The 19,876-nt window shown below is 45.4% G+C and overlaps 1 protein-coding gene across 2 annotated transcripts in view; it reads right to left on the reverse strand.

Annotated features, from left to right (window-relative positions):
* Nucleotides 1-19,876, reverse strand: part of LOC110538427 (3',5'-cyclic-AMP phosphodiesterase 4C) — a 68,067-nt gene that overhangs the window by 23,621 nt on the left and 24,570 nt on the right. Inside the window, exons 1-6 of one of the 2 annotated variants that reach the window (XM_090193429.1) lie at nucleotides 10,179-10,449; nucleotides 7,205-7,408; nucleotides 6,572-6,608; nucleotides 6,330-6,400; nucleotides 4,676-4,725; nucleotides 4,136-4,248 (exon numbers count right to left, since the gene is read on the reverse strand). In XM_090193429.1, coding sequence (XP_090049555.1) covers nucleotides 4,136-4,248; nucleotides 4,676-4,725; nucleotides 6,330-6,400; nucleotides 6,572-6,608; nucleotides 7,205-7,408; nucleotides 10,179-10,402 — 699 coding nt within the window. In that variant the 5' untranslated portion in view covers nucleotides 10,403-10,449. Of the gene's footprint in view, nucleotides 1-4,135; nucleotides 4,249-4,675; nucleotides 4,726-6,329; nucleotides 6,401-6,571; nucleotides 6,609-7,204; nucleotides 7,409-10,178; nucleotides 10,450-19,876 lie in introns of those variants that run through there. The other variant, XM_036938384.2, reaches the window with a different exon arrangement.

Below are 19,876 nucleotides of genomic sequence, written 5' to 3' on the forward strand. Positions count from 1 at the left end.
GTGGTTGTGGTAGTGTCGGGCAGTGGTCGTTGTAATGGTAGTGCAGGGTAGTGGTTGTGGTAGTGGCGGTGGTAGTGCAGGCTATTGATAGTGGTAGTGCCGGTGTAGGATAGTGGTAGTTTAGGCTAGTGGTGGTGTAGGGTAGTGGTAGTGGTATTGTAGGGTAGTGGAAGTGTAGGGTAGTGGTAGTGCTGATGTAGGGTAGTGGTAGTGGTGGTTTAGGGTAGTGGGGGTGTAGGGTAGTGTAGGGTAGTGGTCGTGGTGGTGGTAGTGTAGGGTAGTGGTGGTGATAGTTACGGGTAGTGGTATTGGTAGTGTAGGGTTGTGCTGATGTAGGGTAGTGGTAGTGGTGGTTTAGGGTAGTGGGGGTGTAGGGTAGTGTAGGGTAGTGGTCGTGGTGGTGGTAGTGTAGGGTAGTGGTGGTGATAGTTACGGGTAGTGGTATTGGTAGTGTAGGGTTGTGGTGATGTAGGGTAGTGGTGGTGGTGGTGTAGGGTAGTGTTAGTTGTAGTGTAGGGTAGTCGTAGTGTTGGTAGTAGTGGTGGTGTAGGGTAGTGCTAGTATAGGGTAGTGTATGGTAGTGGTTGCAGTGATGGTAGTGGATGTGTAGAGTAATGGTTGCGGTGGTGTAGGGTAGTGGTGGTGTAGGGTAGTGGTCGTGGTGGTGGTGGTGGTGGTAGTGTAGGGTAGTTGTAGTGGTAGTGGTAGAGGTGGTGTAGGGTAGTGATAGTAGTGGTGTGGGTAGACATAGTGGTGGTGTAGGGTAGTTGTAGTATTGGTGTAGGTTAGTGGTAGTGGTAGTGGTGGTGTAGGGTAGTGATCGTGGTGGTGGTAGTGTAGGGTAGTGGTAGTGGTGGTGTAGGGTAGTGGTCGTGGTCGTGGTGGTTTAGGGTAGTGGTAGTGTAGGGTAGTGGTAGTGGTGGTGGTAGTGGTGGTGTAGGGTAGTGGTCGTGGCAGTGTGGGTAGACATAGTGGTGGTGTAGGGTAGTGTTAATGGTGGTGGTAGTATATTTCAGTGGTAATGGGGGTGGTCGTGGTAGGGTAGTGGTAGTTGTGGTGGTAGTGTAGGGTAGTGGTAGTGGTGGTGTAGGGTAGTGGTGGTGGTAGTGTATGGTAGTTGTAGTGGTAGTGGTAGAGGTGGTGTAGGGTAGTGGTAGTTGTGGTGGTAGTGTAGGGTAGGGGTAGTGGTGGTGTAGGGTAGTGGTAGTGGTGGTTTAGGGCAGTGGTTAGTGGTAGTGTAGGGTAGTGGTAGTGCTGGTGTAGGGTAGTGGTGGTGGTGGTGTAGGGTAGTGGTGGTGTAGGGTAGTGGTGGTGGTTGTTACGGGTAGTGGTATTGCTAGTGTAGGGTAGTGGTGGTTGTGGTGATGTAGGGTAGTGGTAGTGGTGGTGTAGGGTAGTGGTGGTGTAGGGTAGTGGTGGTGTAGGGTAGTGGTAGTGCAGAGTTGTCATAGTGGTGGTGTAGGGTAGTGGTAGTGGTGGTGGTAGTGGTGGTGTAGGGTGGTGTAGGGTAGTGGTAGTGGTGGTGTAGTGGTGTTGTAGGGTAGTGGTAGTGGTAGGGGTGGTGTAGGGTAGTGTAGGGTAGTGGTGGTGTAGTGGTGGTGTAGTGGTGGTGTAGGGTAGTGGTAGTGGTAGGGGTGGTGTAGTGGTGGTGTAGGGTAGTGTAGGGTAGTTGTAGTGGTGGTGTAGGGTGGTGGTGGTGTAGGGTAGTGGTCGTGGTGGTGGTGGTGGTGGTAGTGTAGGGTAGTTGTAGTGGTAGTGGTAGAGGTGGTGTTGGGTAGTGATAGTAGTGGTGTGGGTAGACATAGTGGTGGTGTAGGGTAGTTGTAGTATTGGTGTAGGTTAGTGGTAGTGGTAGTGGTGGTGTAGGGTAGTGATCGTGGTGGTGGTAGTGTAGGGTAGTGGTAGTGGTGGTGTAGGGTAGTGGTCGTGGTCGTGGTGGTTTAGGGTAGTGGTAGTGTAGGGTAGTGGTAGTGGTGGTGGTAGTGGTGGTGTAGGGTAGTGGTCGTGGCAGTGTGGGTAGACATAGTGGTGGTGTAGGGTAGTGTTAATGGTGGTGGTAGTATATTTCAGTGGTAATGGGGGTGGTCGTGGTAGGGTAGTGGTAGTTGTGGTGTAGGGTAGTGGTGGTGGTAGTGTATGGTAGTTGTAGTGGTAGTGGTAGAGGTGGTGTAGGGTAGTGGTAGTTGTGGTGGTAGTGTAGGGTAGGGGTAGTGGTGGTGTAGGGTAGTGGTAGTGGTGGTTTAGGGCAGTGGTTAGTGGTAGTGTAGGGTAGTGGTAGTGCTGGTGTAGGGTAGTGGTGGTGGTGGTGTAGGGTAGTGGTGGTGTAGGGTAGTGGTGGTGGTTGTTACGGGTAGTGGTATTGCTAGTGTAGGGTAGTGGTGGTTGTGGTGATGTAGGGTAGTGGTAGTGGTGGTGTAGGGTAGTGGTGGTGTAGGGTAGTGGTAGTGCAGAGTTGTCATAGTGGTGGTGTAGGGTAGTGGTAGTGGTGGTGGTAGTGGTGGTGTAGGGTGGTGTAGGGTAGTGGTAGTGGTGGTGTAGTGGTGTTGTAGGGTAGTGGTAGTGGTAGGGGTGGTGTAGGGTAGTGTAGGGTAGTGGTAGTGGTGGTGTAGTGGTGGTGTAGGGTAGTGGTAGTGGTAGGGGTGGTGTAGTGGTGGTGTAGGGTAGTGTAGGGTAGTTGTAGTGGTGGTGTAGGGTAGTGTAGGGTAGTTGTAGTGGTGGTGTAGGGTGGTGGTGGTGTAGGATAGTGGTCGTGGTGGTGGTGGTGGTGGTAGTATAGGGTAGTTGTAGTGGTAGTGGTAGAGGTGGTGTAGGGTAGTGATAGTAGTGGTGTGGGTAGACATAGTGGTGGTGTAGGGTAGTTGTAGTATTGGTGTAGGTTAGTGGTAGTGGTAGTGGTGGTGTAGGGTAGTGATCGTGGTGGTGGTAGTGTAGGGTAGTGGTAGTGGTGGTGTAGGGTAGTGGTCGTGGTCGTGGTGGTTTAGGGTAGTGGTAGTGTAGGGTAGTGGTAGTGGTGGTGGTAGTGGTGGTGTAGGGTAGTGGTCGTGGCAGTGTGGGTAGACATAGTGGTGGTGTAGGGTAGTGTTAATGGTGGTGGTAGTATATTTCAGTGGTAATGGGGGTGGTCGTGGTAGGGTAGTGGTAGTTGTGGTGGTAGTGTAGGGTAGTGGTAGTGGTGGTGTAGGGTAGTGGTGGTGGTAGTGTATGGTAGTTGTAGTGGTAGTGGTAGAGGTGGTGTAGGGTAGTGGTAGTTGTGGTGGTAGTGTAGGGTAGGGGTAGTGGTGGTGTAGGGTAGTGGTAGTGGTGGTTTAGGGCAGTGGTTAGTGGTAGTGTAGGGTAGTGGTAGTGCTGGTGTAGGGTAGTGGTGGTGGTGGTGTAGGGTAGTGGTGGTGTAGGGTAGTGGTGGTGGTTGTTACGGGTAGTGGTATTGCTAGTGTAGGGTAGTGGTGGTTGTGGTGATGTAGGGTAGTGGTAGTGGTGGTGTAGGGTAGTGGTGGTGTAGGGTAGTGGTAGTGCAGAGTTGTCATAGTGGTGGTGTAGGGTAGTGGTAGTGGTGGTGGTAGTGGTGGTGTAGGGTGGTGTAGGGTAGTGGTAGTGGTGGTGTAGTGGTGGTGTAGGGTAGTGGTAGTGGTAGGGGTGGTGTAGTGGTGGTGTAGGGTAGTGTAGGGTAGTTGTAGTGGTGGTGTAGGGTAGTGTAGGGTAGTGGTCGTGATGGTGGTAGTGTAGGGTAGTTGTAGTGGTAGTGGTAGAGGTGGTGTAGGGTATTGATAGTGGTGGTGTGGGTAGACATGGTGGTGGTGTAGGGTAGTGGTAGTGTTGGTGTAGGTTGGTGGTAGTGGTGGTGTAGGGTAGTGGTCGTGGTGGTGTTAGTGTCGGGCAGTGGTCGTGGTGGTGTAGGGTAGTGGCAGTGGTGGTGCAGGCTAGATGTAGTGGTAGTGGTCGTGGTTGTGGTGGTGTAGGGTAGTATGTGGTGGATGTAGTGGTAGTGTAGGATAGTGGTAGTGGTGGTGGTAGTGTAGGATATTGGTAGTGGTGGTGGTAGTGATTGTGTAGGGTAAGGGTAGCGGTTGTGTAGGGTACAGGTAGTGGTAGTGGTAGTGATGGTGTAGGGTAATGGAGGTGGTAGAAGTGGTAGTACCTTGTTGGAAGCCATGTCACCGACGCTGCGGTGGGTCTGGATGGTCTCCAGCTGGTCCAGACACCAGTCTAACTCAGCCAGAGTCTCCCTTGCCATCTGCTGGTACGTCTCATCTACACACATACACAGGAGAGAAGAGGGTGGCATTAATGTGCTGTGTGTATTATTATAACCGGTATGATCTCAGCATTGAGATAGTATAGTGTATCATAATATAATGGTCTGTGTAACAGTCATATTCTCTACATCTGTTCTCTTGAACTGTATCAGCCAAATTGCTACATTTGTAATTTCTTAGAATTGTTCAGTTGAGACTCCAGATTGACACTTATTTATTCAAATCATCTGCAGAATTAAATGCAGCCTATCAGTATCCATTATTGAGAAAGCCACAGGCCATGGTGCTGCAAATTCTCCTATTAATATCTGTGCATTTTTATGAGTTTTTGAAAGCTTGAGTGCACACTACCAAAACACTGTGAGTTGTGTGGGAGAGTGTTCCCAATCAGTAGCGACTAAAGTTCATTTTAGCACACCTACCAGAGAGTGTTGCCTGGGGAACAGTGGGTTGGCTTGTCACTGGTGACCTCCTATGGACAAATAGATCATTACATCATCAGAGGAAATGATAAAGAGTGCTCTCTAGTGGACTCTAAGAACATTACAGTTGTATTGGGCATAAATTGTGTAACGTAACGACATATCACTGGAAATAGATAAGAACAAATATTTAACCTCATCTGTATTATAGACAATAAAATTTGTGAGGAATCATAAACTATTTGCATAGATCTGCATCGCAGTCTTTTGAAATATTGTTGTGGCCAACAATATTAAAAACAATGCCTCATTTAAGCGAGGCTCTCTCAGCTCTCAGCTGTCTCTTTCTCTACATGGAGGTTCAACTTGCAGTCTCGTGAGGGAGGATTCTGTTTGGAGCTGAGAGCATCATGCTCACTAATTATGGCTCTAGATAATTCCACGGTGCATTGTTACTGCTCATATTGACGTACTGCTAAAAAGTCTGGCAACTCATGCTCTGGCTGTTTCTTGCATTACAAAGGAGGATATATTTAGCATTATTGACCACTTCTATCCTTGTGAATACCCAGTCAGTCAGGTAGTCAGGCAGTCAGTATGTCTGTCAGTCAGTCAGTCAGTCAGGTAGTCTTTCAGGTAGTCAGTCAGTCAGTCAGTCAGGGACTTCCACTGGGGACATGATGATCTCAGCAGAATACGATAAAGACACAACGTGATGAGAGTATTGCCACATTATAGCTTACTGATATGACACAGTTCTGACAAAATAGAAGGAAGAAATGTGATATTTACAGAAACTACATGTGAAGAGTTTCATTCAAAAACACTAAATATCCATTTTCAGAAATGTTGGTAAATTAACTGTTATTGTTTAACGAAATTATGAAACACATTGGTGTTTTTTCACTATCTAATCATGGCATTTGGCTGTTCAATGTTTAAATCTATCACTTGATCGTTTCATTTCAGAGATAAATAATAATGTATTTTCTTTGCAAAATGCTATATATCCCCCTCATTCTCAGAGAAATAAGGAGTACTGTTCGGTTTTACACAGTCAAATGTAAATAAATAAATAAATGTACTTATGATACATTTCTGACATCAATATAATAAAAAAAATAACAATTCTAATAACTCAATACAGTAATGTGATATCTGTATAAAAAACAAAACACATTTGAGTCATTTGGCAGGTGCTCTTATCCAGAGCGACTTATATAGTAAGGCGTTCATCTTAAGATACAGTAGCTAGGTGAGACAACCACATACCAGAGTCAAATATACAGGACACAAACATTCCTTTACAGCTAAACAATGGATATATAGCGTTTTGCAAAAAAAAAAACACATTTTTATACACATCTAAAATCTGTTAAGAAAACATATTGAGAACAGTAATATTTAACACACATGAAGGTACCCATAATGAATGAAAAAAAACAAATGTGAAAAATTGGTTGATATAGTGTTTTGGAAATAAACTCTTCATATTCCAGTGAGAATAAGGACTGCACAGTTCCAGTGAGAATAAGGACTGCACAGTCACAATATAGACACAGTGAAGATGTCTTTCATGCTGCGACAGAGAAGAGAGATGTGGCCACATTAAGAGGGGTTGAAAGGGTGACGTGGCTGACGAGATGCTACTGACTTGTTAGTGGGTGTCGTGACATTGGCGAGGATGGTGAAGTTGCTTCTTACAGTTCGTAGACTGGCCAACACCTGGGGGATGGACGGACGGTGGGTGGTGAGGGCGGCAGGGAGAGGGGCAGAGAGCGGAGCGAGACAAATTCAATCCATACTCATTTTAGCACCTTTCTGGTTCTTTACTGCATTGTTCTATCTTTAGGTAGGCACGCTACTTCATCAACAAACTGCAGAGCTGGTGCTTACCTGAGCAAAAGGGGTGACTATGAGATCTTCTGCATGCCTGTAGAAAGAGAGATAGAACATGAACAAAGGAAGGAGATGACAGTAAAGTCAGCAGGATAGATGGAGTGTTATCGCTGAAGTGTAACCTCTATGACAGTTCACATTAACAGACACCGGATATATATGTGAACCAATGGTATCCATAGCCCTATCTGCATCTAAACCAAATATTTTTTGGTTCTGACCAAAAAAGCATCTTTCTGAAATGGAAGCAGGTCAAGACAAATTACACCGCTGTGAAGCGAAAAATGTTTTAGTATGAACATTAGCATAATACTGCCATAATCATAATAATCATAAATGCCAAGTCGGTTGACTGTGATTGTATAGTGAGTAATGTATAGTGTTGCAGAAATCTGGAATGTCAGTGAGGCTACTTTCACTCCGAGGGGTTTTAACCATGTGGATTAGCCAAGGTGGTTTTGATGGCATGTGATGAACACAGGAAGTGGAGATTGTAAGGGGGTACATACTCACCAAACCAGGGTTCAAATAGCACAATACTTTAGCTGGACTTGATTGAGTTTGCCTGGCGCAATGGAACCAATGGAATAGTCTTATAAGTTGAAACCCCCGCCCAGGTTTGATACTCACCCCTCACTGTTGATGGAGGAGTTACGTGACATGGTCTTGGGGGACATGTCATAGTCAGAGTCTGATCGGTACAGGAAGGACTCCCTGCGCTCCCCGCGACTCCTGCACCCCTCTGTGGTAAAGGAGGGGTGCAGCCCCAGCACAGGACTCGCCTGCGAATCCATGGGGCTGCGGCCGGGCGAAGGACCATTCTCTGAGTCAAAACTGAAAGACAAAGTGAGAGAGACAAGAAAGTTGTCTGGATCAATGCTTCATTAAAGGCATTTCCCTGTGTTTTATATATATTTACACACTAAGAGGTTGGAATAAATCTGTGAATTTGTAAAAACTATGGTAATACCCTTTTAGTGTAAAAGCTGTTTAAAAAGACAGCCTGAAATTGCCTGTATGAGGAGTCTGGATTTCCTGCTCTCCTGATTCCGTGAAACCTCCAACAGCGATTTTGGGAAAACCAGTAAATTTATTGAATGTTCCCGGAATTTTGCAACCATAGGTGGGAAGAAGTTTTGGCCTGCCTGGTGACATCACCAGACGGTAACTTAGGTAACAGACCAATAAGAAAGAGAGTTCCAAACCTCTCTGCCAATAACACCTGGTATTCCCCTTCCCACTCAGACCACAGACAGACAGTCCTAGCAAAATTCTTGCCTGAGAAATTGCTCTTTGCTAAGTACAGTGCCTTGCGAAAGTATTCGGCCCCCTTAAACTTTGCAACCTTTTGCCACATTTCAGGCTTCAAACATAAAGATATAAAACTGTATTTTTTTGTGAAGAATCAACAACAAGTGGGACACAATCATGAAGTGGAACGACATTTATTGGATATTTCAAACTTTTTTAACAAATCAAAAACTGAAAAATTGGGCATGCAAAATTATTCAGACCCTTTACTTTCAGTGCAGCAAACTCTCTCCAGAAGTTCAGTGACGATCTCTGAATGATCCAATGTTGACCTAAATGACTAATGATGATAAATACAATCCACCTGTGTGTAATCAAGTCTCCGTATAAATGCACCTGCACTGTGATAGTCTCAGAGGTCCGTTAAAAGCGCAGAGAGCATCATGAAGAACAAGGAACACACCAGGCATGTCCGAGATACTGTTGTGAAGAAGTTTAATGCCGGATTTGGATACAAAAAGATTTCCCAAGCTTTAAACATCCCAAGGAGCACTGTGCAAGCGATAATATTGAAATGGAAGGAGTATCAGACCACTGCAAATCTACCAAGACCTGGCCGTCCCTCTAAACTTTCAGCTCATACAAGGAGAAGACTGATCAGAGATGCAGCCAAGAGGCCCATGATCACTCTGGATGAACTGCAGAGATCTACAGCTGAGGTGGGAGACTCTGTCCATAGGACAACAATCAGTCGTATATTGCACAAATCTGGCCTTTATGGAAGAGTGGCAAGAAGAAAGCCATTTCTTAAAGATATCCATAAAAAATGTTGTTTAAAGTTTAGCCACCTGGGAGACACACCAAACATGTGGAAGAAGGTGCTCTGGTCAGATGAAACCAAAATTGAACTTTTTGGCAACAATGCAAAACGTTATGTTTGGCGTAAAAGCAACACAGCTGAACACACCATCCCCACTGTCAAACATGGTGGTGGCAGCATCGTGGTTTGGGCCTGCTTTTCTTCAGCAGGGACAGGGAAGATGGTTCAAATTGATGGGAAGATGGATGGAGCCAAATACAGAACCATTCTGGAAGAAAACCTGATGGAGTCTGCAAAAGACCTGAGACTGGGACGGAGATTTGTCTTCCAACAAGACAATGATCCAAAACATAAAGCAAAATCTACAATGGAATGGTTCAAAAATGAACATATCCAGGTGTTAGAATGGCCAAGTCAAAGTCCAGACCTGAATCCAATCGAGAATCTGTGGAAAGAACTGAAAACTGCTGTTCACAAATGCTCTCCATCCAACCTCACTGAGCTCGAGCTGTTTTGCAAGGAGGAATGGGAAAAAATTTCAGTCTCTCGATGTGCAAAACTGATAGAGACATACCCCAAGCGACTTACAGCTGTAATCGCAGCAAAAGGTGGCGCTACAAAGTATTAACTTAAGGGGGCTGAATAATTTTGCACGCCCAATTTGTCAGTTTTTGATTTGTTAAAAAAGTTTGAAATATCCAATAAATGTCGTTCCACTTCATGATTGTGTCCCACTTGTTGTTGATTCTTCACAAAAAAATACAGTTTTATATCTTTATGTTTGAAGCCTGAAATGTGGCAAAAGGTCGCAAAGTTCAAGGGGGCCGAATACTTTCGCAAGGCACTGTAGCTATTTTTGTATGTTTTTGACCATTTTAATTTAAAACAATCTCACTAAGGTACTTATTGTTACCCAGAAATGAATTGATATTGAGATATTTAAAACAATATATATGGGGGATTGGAAATGATGCAGACAAATACTTTGATGGAAGCTACAATTTATCTGCGATATGAAAGCTGATCCACCATTAAATTAAATAAATTACTTTTTGAAGGAGAGACAGACATGTATATACAAGAGTTCAGCCCAGGACAGCTGATCTACATATATACACAAGAGCACCATAGCAATCTAGCGATACAGACAACCACATGACCCCAAACACAAGATTAGGAATAATCTCAAAGAGATCCAGTCAAACAGAAGCTTAGTGAGAGTTTAGCCAAACTGTACACAGAAACATACTTCTTGGGTTTAGAGGGCGGGTTCTCTTTTTTTAACCATGAATGCTTCAACAGCTTCATCAAAAATGAAAAGCACATCATGGAGGGAGATATTGTGAAGCCACACACACGCACACGCACACACACACACACACATACACACACACACACACACACTCACACACACACACACACACACACACACACACACACACGCACACGCACACGCACACACTCACACACACACACACACACACACACACACGGCCTATTAGCTGTGCATGGCTACTTGAACACCATGAATACCTGAGAGGAAGGTGAGACTGAGACGACAGTCTGCGCTCTATACTGCGGTTGAGCTTCATACGGCGGAAAAAAGAATTCCTGTGTCCCCGAGTGTGGTCGTGATCAGGGGACACAGGTGAGTTAGCAGAGGTGACGTAGGGAGAGGTGGGGGTCAGGCTGGGCGTGGTAAACCCCTCGGGGGTCTCCCACAGATTCATCTGTCGTGTCAGCTTCCTCTGACTCATCTCTGGAAGCTCTGGGCACGACCGAGAGGACTGACAGAAGAAACCACCATCCCTCCCTCCCTCCCTCCCTCCCTCCCTCCCTCCCTCCCGCCAGAAAAAACTCTGTCTATCAAACTTTGTCTGCCACTGCCAACACTTCAACCTCTCAATCGGTCTGTCAGTCACTCTCCCTCCTACGCCCCCCCCCCCCCCCCCCCCCCCCCGCGCCGCCTTGTTCCACGGTTCAGTAGCACAGCTCACGTCCCAGACAAAGAGAGTTCTCCTGCACACACCAGCACAAAATCCTGCCAGTCAGAAAGCCCTTGATAACAGACCCTAATCCTATAGTTTTATTCCTGGTCCCAGTCCTCAGAGTCCACGTTCAGTTAAAGTCGTCCAGCTTTGATCCTGAAGCCCTGGAGTACTGCTGCGTTGGCTCACTTCCTGTGTTCACCTCCACGCCACTTTGTTCCCTGTTTCTCAGCAGCTTGTTCTTCCTGTGTAGGTTTGTTTTTGTTTATTCTGTCACTGAAGGGCGGCAGTGCAGCTGTAACCCACAGCCTCTCTCTCAGCTATCAGCTATCTGAACAGGGCCACTCTCAGGGGAGGGCTTCTGATATTTCACTAGCTCAGCGCTCACTCTCTATCGCTCTATCCATACACTTTTCCTGTGTGTCCTCCTCCTGCCACGCTCTCCTTGTCCTCCCCGACCAGTCCCCCCAGGGACCCTGTGGCTGCCACTCTGCCCGGGCGTCTGACCGATGTCTCACTAACACCCACGCCACCTGGAGGACACACCCACGCCACCTGGAGGACACACCGACGCCGGTCGGTCCTCTGCTCCGTTTCCTTTCTTTCTCTCTCCTTTTCTTCGCTTTCTCTGCCTGTTGTTTTCTCCTTTACTTTCTTCACCTCCCCCTGCTTCAAGTGTGTGCTCTCTTTCTCTCTCCTTATCTCACTGCTCACAGATTATCTAGCAGCAACAGACCACCGGCAGTATCGAGAGAGAGAAAGAGAAAGTGGATGAGGATGAGGATGGAGAAAGGAGTCGAGGAGAAGAAGGAGGGAATGGCAGAGGAGGAGGAGTGACTCATGGCCTGTGGAAATGTTTACAAGAGCATGCATGATTTGTTTCCAAAACATTATTTTTAAACATCAACAACCAAGCCAACAGCCAAGCTTCTTGACCTTTGCAGTACATAGAAAGACATAGGCCCACTGACCAAGTACAGAGCTACTACACAAACAGACCCCTACTCCGAGAAAATAATTTTGTGAAGTTTAAAATGTACTGTATCTGCATACACATTAGAGTGTGTGTGTGTCTGTTTGTGTGTGTGTGTGTGTGTGTGTGTTGTTTCTGACAAAAAGAAGAGAGACAATAGAAGAGTTTATCTGCATGTATGCATGAACGCTTGTGTATGTGCATGTGTACAACAGTGAGTCTGTGTGTACGTGTTTGTTTTTTATGTTAACGTGAATCTTGTGTCATCCGTTTCTTTGTTTTTGCAGCAGCAGCAGAGGTAACGGTGCATGAATTCTACATACCACTTGGCTGACTAGACAAGGCAGATAGCAGCACAAAGACTATCCACAGAGCAGAACACTACAGAGATGAGATGCCTTGTCAACCACCCATTTCTCCCTCCTCTCTCTCTCTCTCTCTCCTCCCACACTGTCACTGTCTGCTGTCTTTCAAGACCCTTCCTTTCCCTTTCTGTCTCTCTCTCTGTCATGTGTCTCTCTTCCAGTGACTCACCCCAGAATAATGAAGGAAAAAGAAGAAGGCACCAGCTGGATGGTAGAGGGGAGCTCGGCTCCCATTTGTTTGTGGGGCACAAGGGACCCGCCTGAGCATAGCCCTCTTAAGTCACTCATGAACAGTCCTTTATGAAACATGGGCTATGGGAACATTGCTCTGATCTGACATCTCTGACTGCTGAAGGATTCCTACTCATTGTGATGAATGCAATTAAAAGCTGCATGGGGTCGATGCTTGTAAAAAGTCAATAATCATATTATCAATTATTAAGTAATAAAACTGGACACAACATTTCACAGTTTGGACACACATACTCATTCAAGGATTCTTCTTTATTTCAATGTTTTTCTACATTGTATAATAATAGTGAAGACATCAAAACTATGAAATAACACATATGGAATCATGTAGTAACCAAAACAGTGTTAAACAAATTTAAATATGTTTTAGATTTTTAGATTATTTAAAGTAGCCACCCTTTGCCTTGATGACAGCTTTGCACACTCTTGGCATTCTCTCAACCAGCTTTATGAGGAATGCTTTTCTAACAGTCTTGAAGGAGTTCCCACATATGCTGAGTACTTGTTGGCGGCTTTTCCTTCACTCTGCGGTCCAACTCATCTCAAACCATCTCAATTGGGTTGAGGTCGGGTAATTGTGGAGGCCAGGTCATCTGATGCAGAACTCCATCACTCTCCTTCTTGGTCAGATAGCCCTTACACAGCCTGGAGGTGTGTTGAGTCATTGTCCTCTTGAAAATCATATGATAGCCCCCCTAAGCGCAAACCAGATGGGATAGTGCATTGCCGCAGAATGCTGTGGTAGCCATGCTGGTTAAGTGTGCCTTGAATTCTAAATGAATCACCAACAGTGTCACCAGCAAAGCACCCCCACACCATCACTCCTCCTCCATGCTTCACGGTGTGAACCAGACATGTGGAGATCATCCATTCACCTACTCGTCTCACAAAGACACAGCGGTTGGAACCAAAAATCTCAAATTTTGACTCATCAGACAAATTTCCACCAGTCTAATGTCCATTGCTCGTGTTTCTTGGCCCAAGCAAGTCTCTTCTTCTTATTGGTGTCCTTTAGTAGTGGTTTCATTGCAGCAATTCGACCATGAAGGCCTGATTCACGCAGTCTCCTCTGAACAGTTGATGTTGAGATGTGTCTGTTACTTGAACTCTGTGAAGCATTTATTTGGGCTGCAATCTGAGGCTGGTAACTCTAATGAATTTATCCTCTGCAGCAGAAATGCACAAATGTACGTATTGACTGACCTTCATGTCTTAAAGTAATGATGGACTGTAATTTCTCTTTGCTTATTTGAGCTGTTAATATGGATTTGGTATTTTACCAAATAGGGCTGTCTTCTGTGTACCACCACTACCTTGTCACAACACAACTGATTGGCTCAAACACATTAAGAAGGAAAGAAATTACACAAATGAACTTTAACAAGGCACACCTGTTAATTGAAATGCATTCCAGGTGACTACCTCATGAAGCTGGTTGAGATAATGCCAAGAGTGTGCCAAGCTGTCATCAAGGCAAAGGATGGCTACTTTGAAGAATCTAAAATCTAAATCATATTTTGATTTGTTCCTAACACTTTTTTGGTTGATACATTATTCCATATGTGTTATTTCATAGTTTTTATGTCTTCACTTTTACTCTACAATGTACAAAATAGCAAAAATAAAGAAAAACTCTTGAATGAGTGGATGTGTCTAAACTTTTGACTGGTACTGTACATGTATTTAAAAAAAAAATGTTTTATTAGTTACACTATTTTGATATTGGATTACTGCCCTGTTGGGAAGAGCTTGCAAGTTAAGCATTTCCCTGTACGTGTGCAGGTGACAATAAAACTTGAACTTGATTCCAAGATGGGATGACTGTGGACAGCTACTCGCTCTTTCATTATGTGATAGCAGAACCCCTGGAGAGGATGACTGTAGACAGCTACTCGCTCTTTCATTATGTGATAGCAGAACCCCTGGAGAGGATGACTGTGGACAGCTACTCGCTCTTTCATTATGTGATAGCAGAACCCCTGGAGAGGATGACTGTGGACAATGACATGATGATCAGAGGTCTCACAGGAAAAGGGATGTGTGCCAGCTGGGCGACTCCTTCCATTGTAAGATAACAACCCTCACAGCTCAATGAGGAGAGCGAGCGAAAGAGGAGCTAGCTAATTAAAACGGCAGTTTATCATGTAGCTCACCCTTGTTTTTCTACTTCTTCCAGTCCACATCTCACACTAGACACAAACACAGTAATGGACACAGCAACAAGATGGCAGTTGCTGCCAGTTCAAATTGCATGACTATTGGATATGTTGTTTTCATTGCCATGGGAAACCTATAAACCACCTTCATCGCTTGAGCAAATACTATAAAATGCTCAGCTCAATGGTATAATGGCTGAGTAGGGACCTTTGTACTGGCAGGTGCTGTAAACGGCTTGTCTTATTGAATTGATAAATCAAGATGATGTTCTATCTCGGCTTGTCTTTCAATGAATATTGCAGTGTATGCTGCTCCTTAACACTATGCGTATCTAAACCATTTCCCCCTCTACTGCCATACTCCTAACCCTCCTCTCTATGCAACACATTTCTATAACAAAGAGAGAGAATTTGATCATATTCCACTAATAATGCAGCTTTAAAAGGCTTTTAAGCCTGAGTCAATGTGCTGATTAGTTTAATTAAACCTGAGAATCTTTAAGGGACAAGAAAGATTTACACTCTCAACCCATTCCAATGAACCCCCCTCCCATTGATTATATATTAGCAACACACTAGGCGCTTCTGAGTGTGTACGTGTGCGATGAAGAGCTGCTGCTGCCACCCTCTCTCTCTCTCTCTCTCTCTCTCTCTCTCTCTCTCTCTCTCTCTCTCTCTCTCTCTCTCTCTCTCTCTCTCTCTCTCTCTCTCTCTCTCTCTCTCTCTCTCTCTCTCTCTCTCTCTCTCTCTCTCTAGGCAGCAAGCATACAGCTCACATTCCCTTGTTGGGTGGGGAGGGATGGAGGGGAGTTGGAGCCTTCATTTATTAAAGTCACTTTCCAAAATCGATCCCTCTCATTCTTATCCTCTCTCTCCACAAGTTAATGATTAACCTTCCCCAACCACTTCCTCCCTCATGCCTCCTCCTCCGCTGCCCAGGCCTACCCTCAGCCTGAATGGGGGATGAGTGATTTCCTGCCTCCGCTTCCTTTTCTGCCAAGCCAAGCACAGATGCAAATTTCCACATGCAATGTCAATCTCTCTCTGTGCATTGCATCACCCAGGCATTTAGCACCTGCCTGATTGCTACATGCGTGGGGGGAGAGTGGAGGGAGGGAGTGAGGGGGAAAGGAAGGAAGGCCCCATCGTACAAACACAACTGTATTTATTGCTACGGTTGAATCCCGAACTGAATGTTGAATCAGCAACTGATGAGGCAGGGTAATAGGGCTTTTATTACAGAGCACCTATCACTCTCTGTTGCAGCAGAGCAGGGGCATGTGTTTATATCAGGCTAGAATTCCCATCACCGACTCAACTCAAAGCACATTTCAAAAGAGATAGCCAAGCCAACAACAACACACCCTCTCCTCTCACCACTTCTACCTGCCCCAGCATGCCCTCTGTTTCACGCCAGTTCACGGTTCCATGACACAGACCTGCCTTCCCTGGCTGGGTTTTAAAGGCCAACATGTACACTGCTGCCCTGCCCAACTGCCTGAGCTCTGAGCCCTCTGAGGAGAGGAGAGTGTTGGCCTGGCTGGAGCCTGGCCCTGCGCCACCCTTGGATCAGGGAGGGCATCTGGCCGTCCCAGCCTCACACAGGGCAGAGGGACACTGCAATGCAAGAAGGGTGGTCGGGGGTAGAGGAGAGGGGGAGAGAAAGAGGGATAGAGAGAGAGAAAGAGAGAGAGGACAAGAGAAAAAGATAAAGAGAGTAGTTAAAGAGGAAGAGAGAGGGGATTCTCTCTACATAGTGACAGGCTGGTCAGCTGGTCATCCCAGCGATGCCCTGACCGGCCGGCCGGCTCCATCTGAGACAGAGAGGGAGAGAGAGGACAGAGGGAGAGAGTTCAACCGTCCACTGTGCTGCATGCGGTCGGTCAGATAACAGCCAGAGGAATACAGAGCCATAATCCTGCCCACAGGATCAGTGACACCATCCAGAGGGTCCTGACTCAGAGAGCTACTGTACTGGAGCCATATAGAGTTTTAGCATGGCAGCAGGCAGGCACACACCTTTAAGCTTAAGGATGACAATTGATTCCTCAGACAATCAGTCGGTTGACTGACCCCGGTGGATAGTGGTGTCTTTCATTCAATCCAGAGATGCACTCTAGTGGATATCCTCCATCCAATGTAGTGTGAAGCCACAGGCTCACTTCAGTGTGAAGGAACGATGGGTTCAAATACTATTCTAAATCTTTCAAATATTTTAAGCGTTTGCTTTAGCCTGCCTGGAGTGCCAGATGGGCGGGGTCTGCAGCCTTTACGACTATTCTAATAGTTCCATGGCACCAGGCAAGCTCAATCCAACCCAGCTAAAGCATTTCATATAATTACAATACTACTTAAATCCAGGTCTGCTAGATTAGCACCTGGCAGCACTCAGAATGTATAATGCATTGTACAAATCCAGTGGTTGTTAATTTAACAGATCCCATAACACTGTATTACACAAGCACACCGCCCCCAGCCCCATGCTGTTCCTCCCCCTGTGTAGTCGTGTCTCTGTTGCCGTGTGGTTTTGTCCAGAACATCTGTATTCTCCCCCAAACCAACCGCATTAGCATCACCACATCAGTTACTCCAACTCTCTGAGGAACTTTGTCTAGGTAGAGAATAAATCAACAGAAAAAATGACTGTCTTATCTTCCATCCTTAACTCTACCTAAACTCTAGCCTGTCTAGGTCATTATCTGCACGTCACTGTGAAATATGCTTCCTTTTAACAGAACTTTGTCACAGTCTGATGAAATGACCATCGCATCATCAATCATGGCGACTGTTCCTCTTGTAATGGTAAACGACGTCTCAACTGTGACAGCGCCGTCAAAGTGTTCACACCGCTTGACTATTTACACATTGTGTTGCGTTACAGCCTGAATGTAGATTTTGTGTCACTGAATTTGTTCGATTTGGTGTCATTACACACAATACCCCATAATGCCAGTGGAATTTTTTTGGGGGCGGGGGACAACCGAATAGAAAATGAAAAGCTGAAATGTCTAGAGTCAATAAGTATTCAACCACGTTGTTAGGGCAAGCCTAAATAAGTTCAGGAGTACAAATGTGCTTAACAAGTCACATAATAAGTTGCACGGACTCATTCTGTGTTCAGTAATAGTGGTAACATTTTTTTGGGACGACTACCCCACTCTGTACCCCAAACATTTACAGATATTGTGATTGTGATATGAGAAAACTGAGGATGGATCAACAACATTGTAGTTACTCCACAATACTAAAAGTGAAAAGAAAGAAGCCTGTACAGAATAACAAATACTCCAAAACATGCATCCTGTTTGCAACAAGTTGGAAAATAAATGCATTTTTTGTCCTTAATACAAAGCATTACGTTTGGGGCAACTCCACCACAACACTTCACTGAGTACCACTCTTCATATTTTCTAGCATGGTGGTGGCTGCATCATGTTATGGGTATGCTTGTCACCGGCAAGGGAGTTTCGTTGGATAAAAATAAATGTAATACAGCTAAACTCAGGCAAAATTCTGTGGGAAAACCTGTTTCAGTCTTCTTTCCAACAGACACTGGGAGACTAATTGATCTTTCAGCAGTACAAGAATCTAAATCACAAGGCCAGATCTACACTGGAGTTACTTACCAAGAGGACTGTGAATGTTCCTGAGTGGCCAAGTTACAGTTCAGATTTAAATCTGCTAGATAATCTATGGCAAGACTTGAAGATTGCTGTCTAGCAATGATCAACAAACAACTTGACAGAGCTCTTAGAGACTTACCCAAAAAGACTCAGTTGTAATCGCTGCCAAAAGTGTTTCTAACATGTATTGACTCAAGGGGTTGATCAAGACATCTTAGTGTTTTATTTTTCATTATTTTATCATCATTGTTCTTCTTTTCGTCTTCCACTGACATTACACAGTATTATGTGTAGATCGATGACAACAAATCCATTTGAATTCCAATTTGTAACAGCAAAATGTGGAAAAGGTCAAGGGGTGTGAACCCTTTCTGAACTGTGAGTATGTTGGAGTAACCAATGTTAGAAACCATCTGAGAAAATAGGCAGCTACTGCATGTATAAATGACTCACCTACGTTCATTCGTCAATGGATGATGAATATGCATGTACACTCAACCAGCCCCATGACATCAGCTGTGCCAATATAATGACTATGGTGGGAAGCAACTATAAAGCACATTTGAACCTGCAACCACTGAATTGAATCATCTCTATCCTATCTCACTGTAAGACTACAAACCCCCACTATTACCAGTATAAATGTACATCAGCAGCACTGCATAGCGCAGTCCTTCTGTGTTGCCGATCAGTGTTGGACCGTGTGTTTTTGTGCATGTATGTGTGTGTGTTGGGTATATATTGTGTGTGTGTTGGGTATATATTGTGTGTGTTGGGTATATATTGTGTGTGTGTTGGGTATATATTGTGTGTGTGTTGGGTATATATTGTGTATGTGTTGGGTATATATTGTGTATGTGTTGGGTGTATATTGTGTATGTGTTGGGTATGTGTGTGTGTGTGTGTGTGTGTGTGTGTGTGTGTGTGTGTGTGTGTGTGTAGCTCTGGCCCACAGTCTACTGAATCAGTGTCCCAGCCAGTGGGTCCCAGGAGGCCCGGCCCCATAGGCCCCATACTGCCTTTAACCTGACTAATTACAGCTGACTGACACACCCACCACAGTTATTAGACACTCTCCCTCTCCTGCTATCTCTCCTCCCTCTCTCTCTTTCTTTCACACAGTCCTCCGCTCTCTCCACTAAGCTTCCTAACCTTTTTTTAATGTAAATTATCCCTGTGGCACCAGGGGCTGTTTAGTGTAAAAGGGAAACTGTTTAAAACTGTGTCTCAAACATCCACATATTTTAGCCAGCATTACTGAACTGGAATGTCAGGGGGAGCCTGAACAAGTGTTTGGTTTAATGAGGGCTGCCTTCTTGAGAGAGAGAGAGAGAGAGAGAGAGAGAGAGAGAGAGAGGGAGAGAGGGGGGGGGAGAGAGAAACCGAGAGAGAGAGAGAGAGAGGGGGGGGGGGGAGAGAGAAACCGAGAGAGAGAGAGAGAGAGAGAGAGAGGGGGGAAGAGAGAGAAACCGAGAGAGAGAGGGGGAGAGAGAAGGAGGTGGGAGGAGAGAGAGACCGAGAGAGAGAGAGGGGGAGAGAGAAGGAGAGCAGCGTGTCTCTGTGTTTGGGGAGAGGAGCGGGGTTACCATTGTGCCTTGTTGTTTTGGAGCCTCAGTTAAACAGATGGGTAGAGTGACATGGAAACCGGTCCAGAGAGAAGACAGATGGAGGAACGTTTTCAATTGGTGTTTCTAATTCATTTGTGCCAGCCGCATCTAAACAAATTAGGAGTTGTAAAATTGTAATGACTTGCACTCAGCGCACAGAGATATGTCTCCAGAGAAATAAATGTTTTGGCATACAGAGGGCTAGGGGCTTATTTTGCGGCGATATTGATTTGCTCACAATGGCTAACGGAGTTCATCTCTCTCTGT

This window comes from Oncorhynchus mykiss, chromosome 12, assembly GCF_057628025.1.
Source record: "Oncorhynchus mykiss isolate SJ-2025 chromosome 12, ASM5762802v1, whole genome shotgun sequence".
In the NCBI taxonomy this organism is placed as follows: domain Eukaryota; kingdom Metazoa; phylum Chordata; class Actinopteri; order Salmoniformes; family Salmonidae; genus Oncorhynchus; species Oncorhynchus mykiss.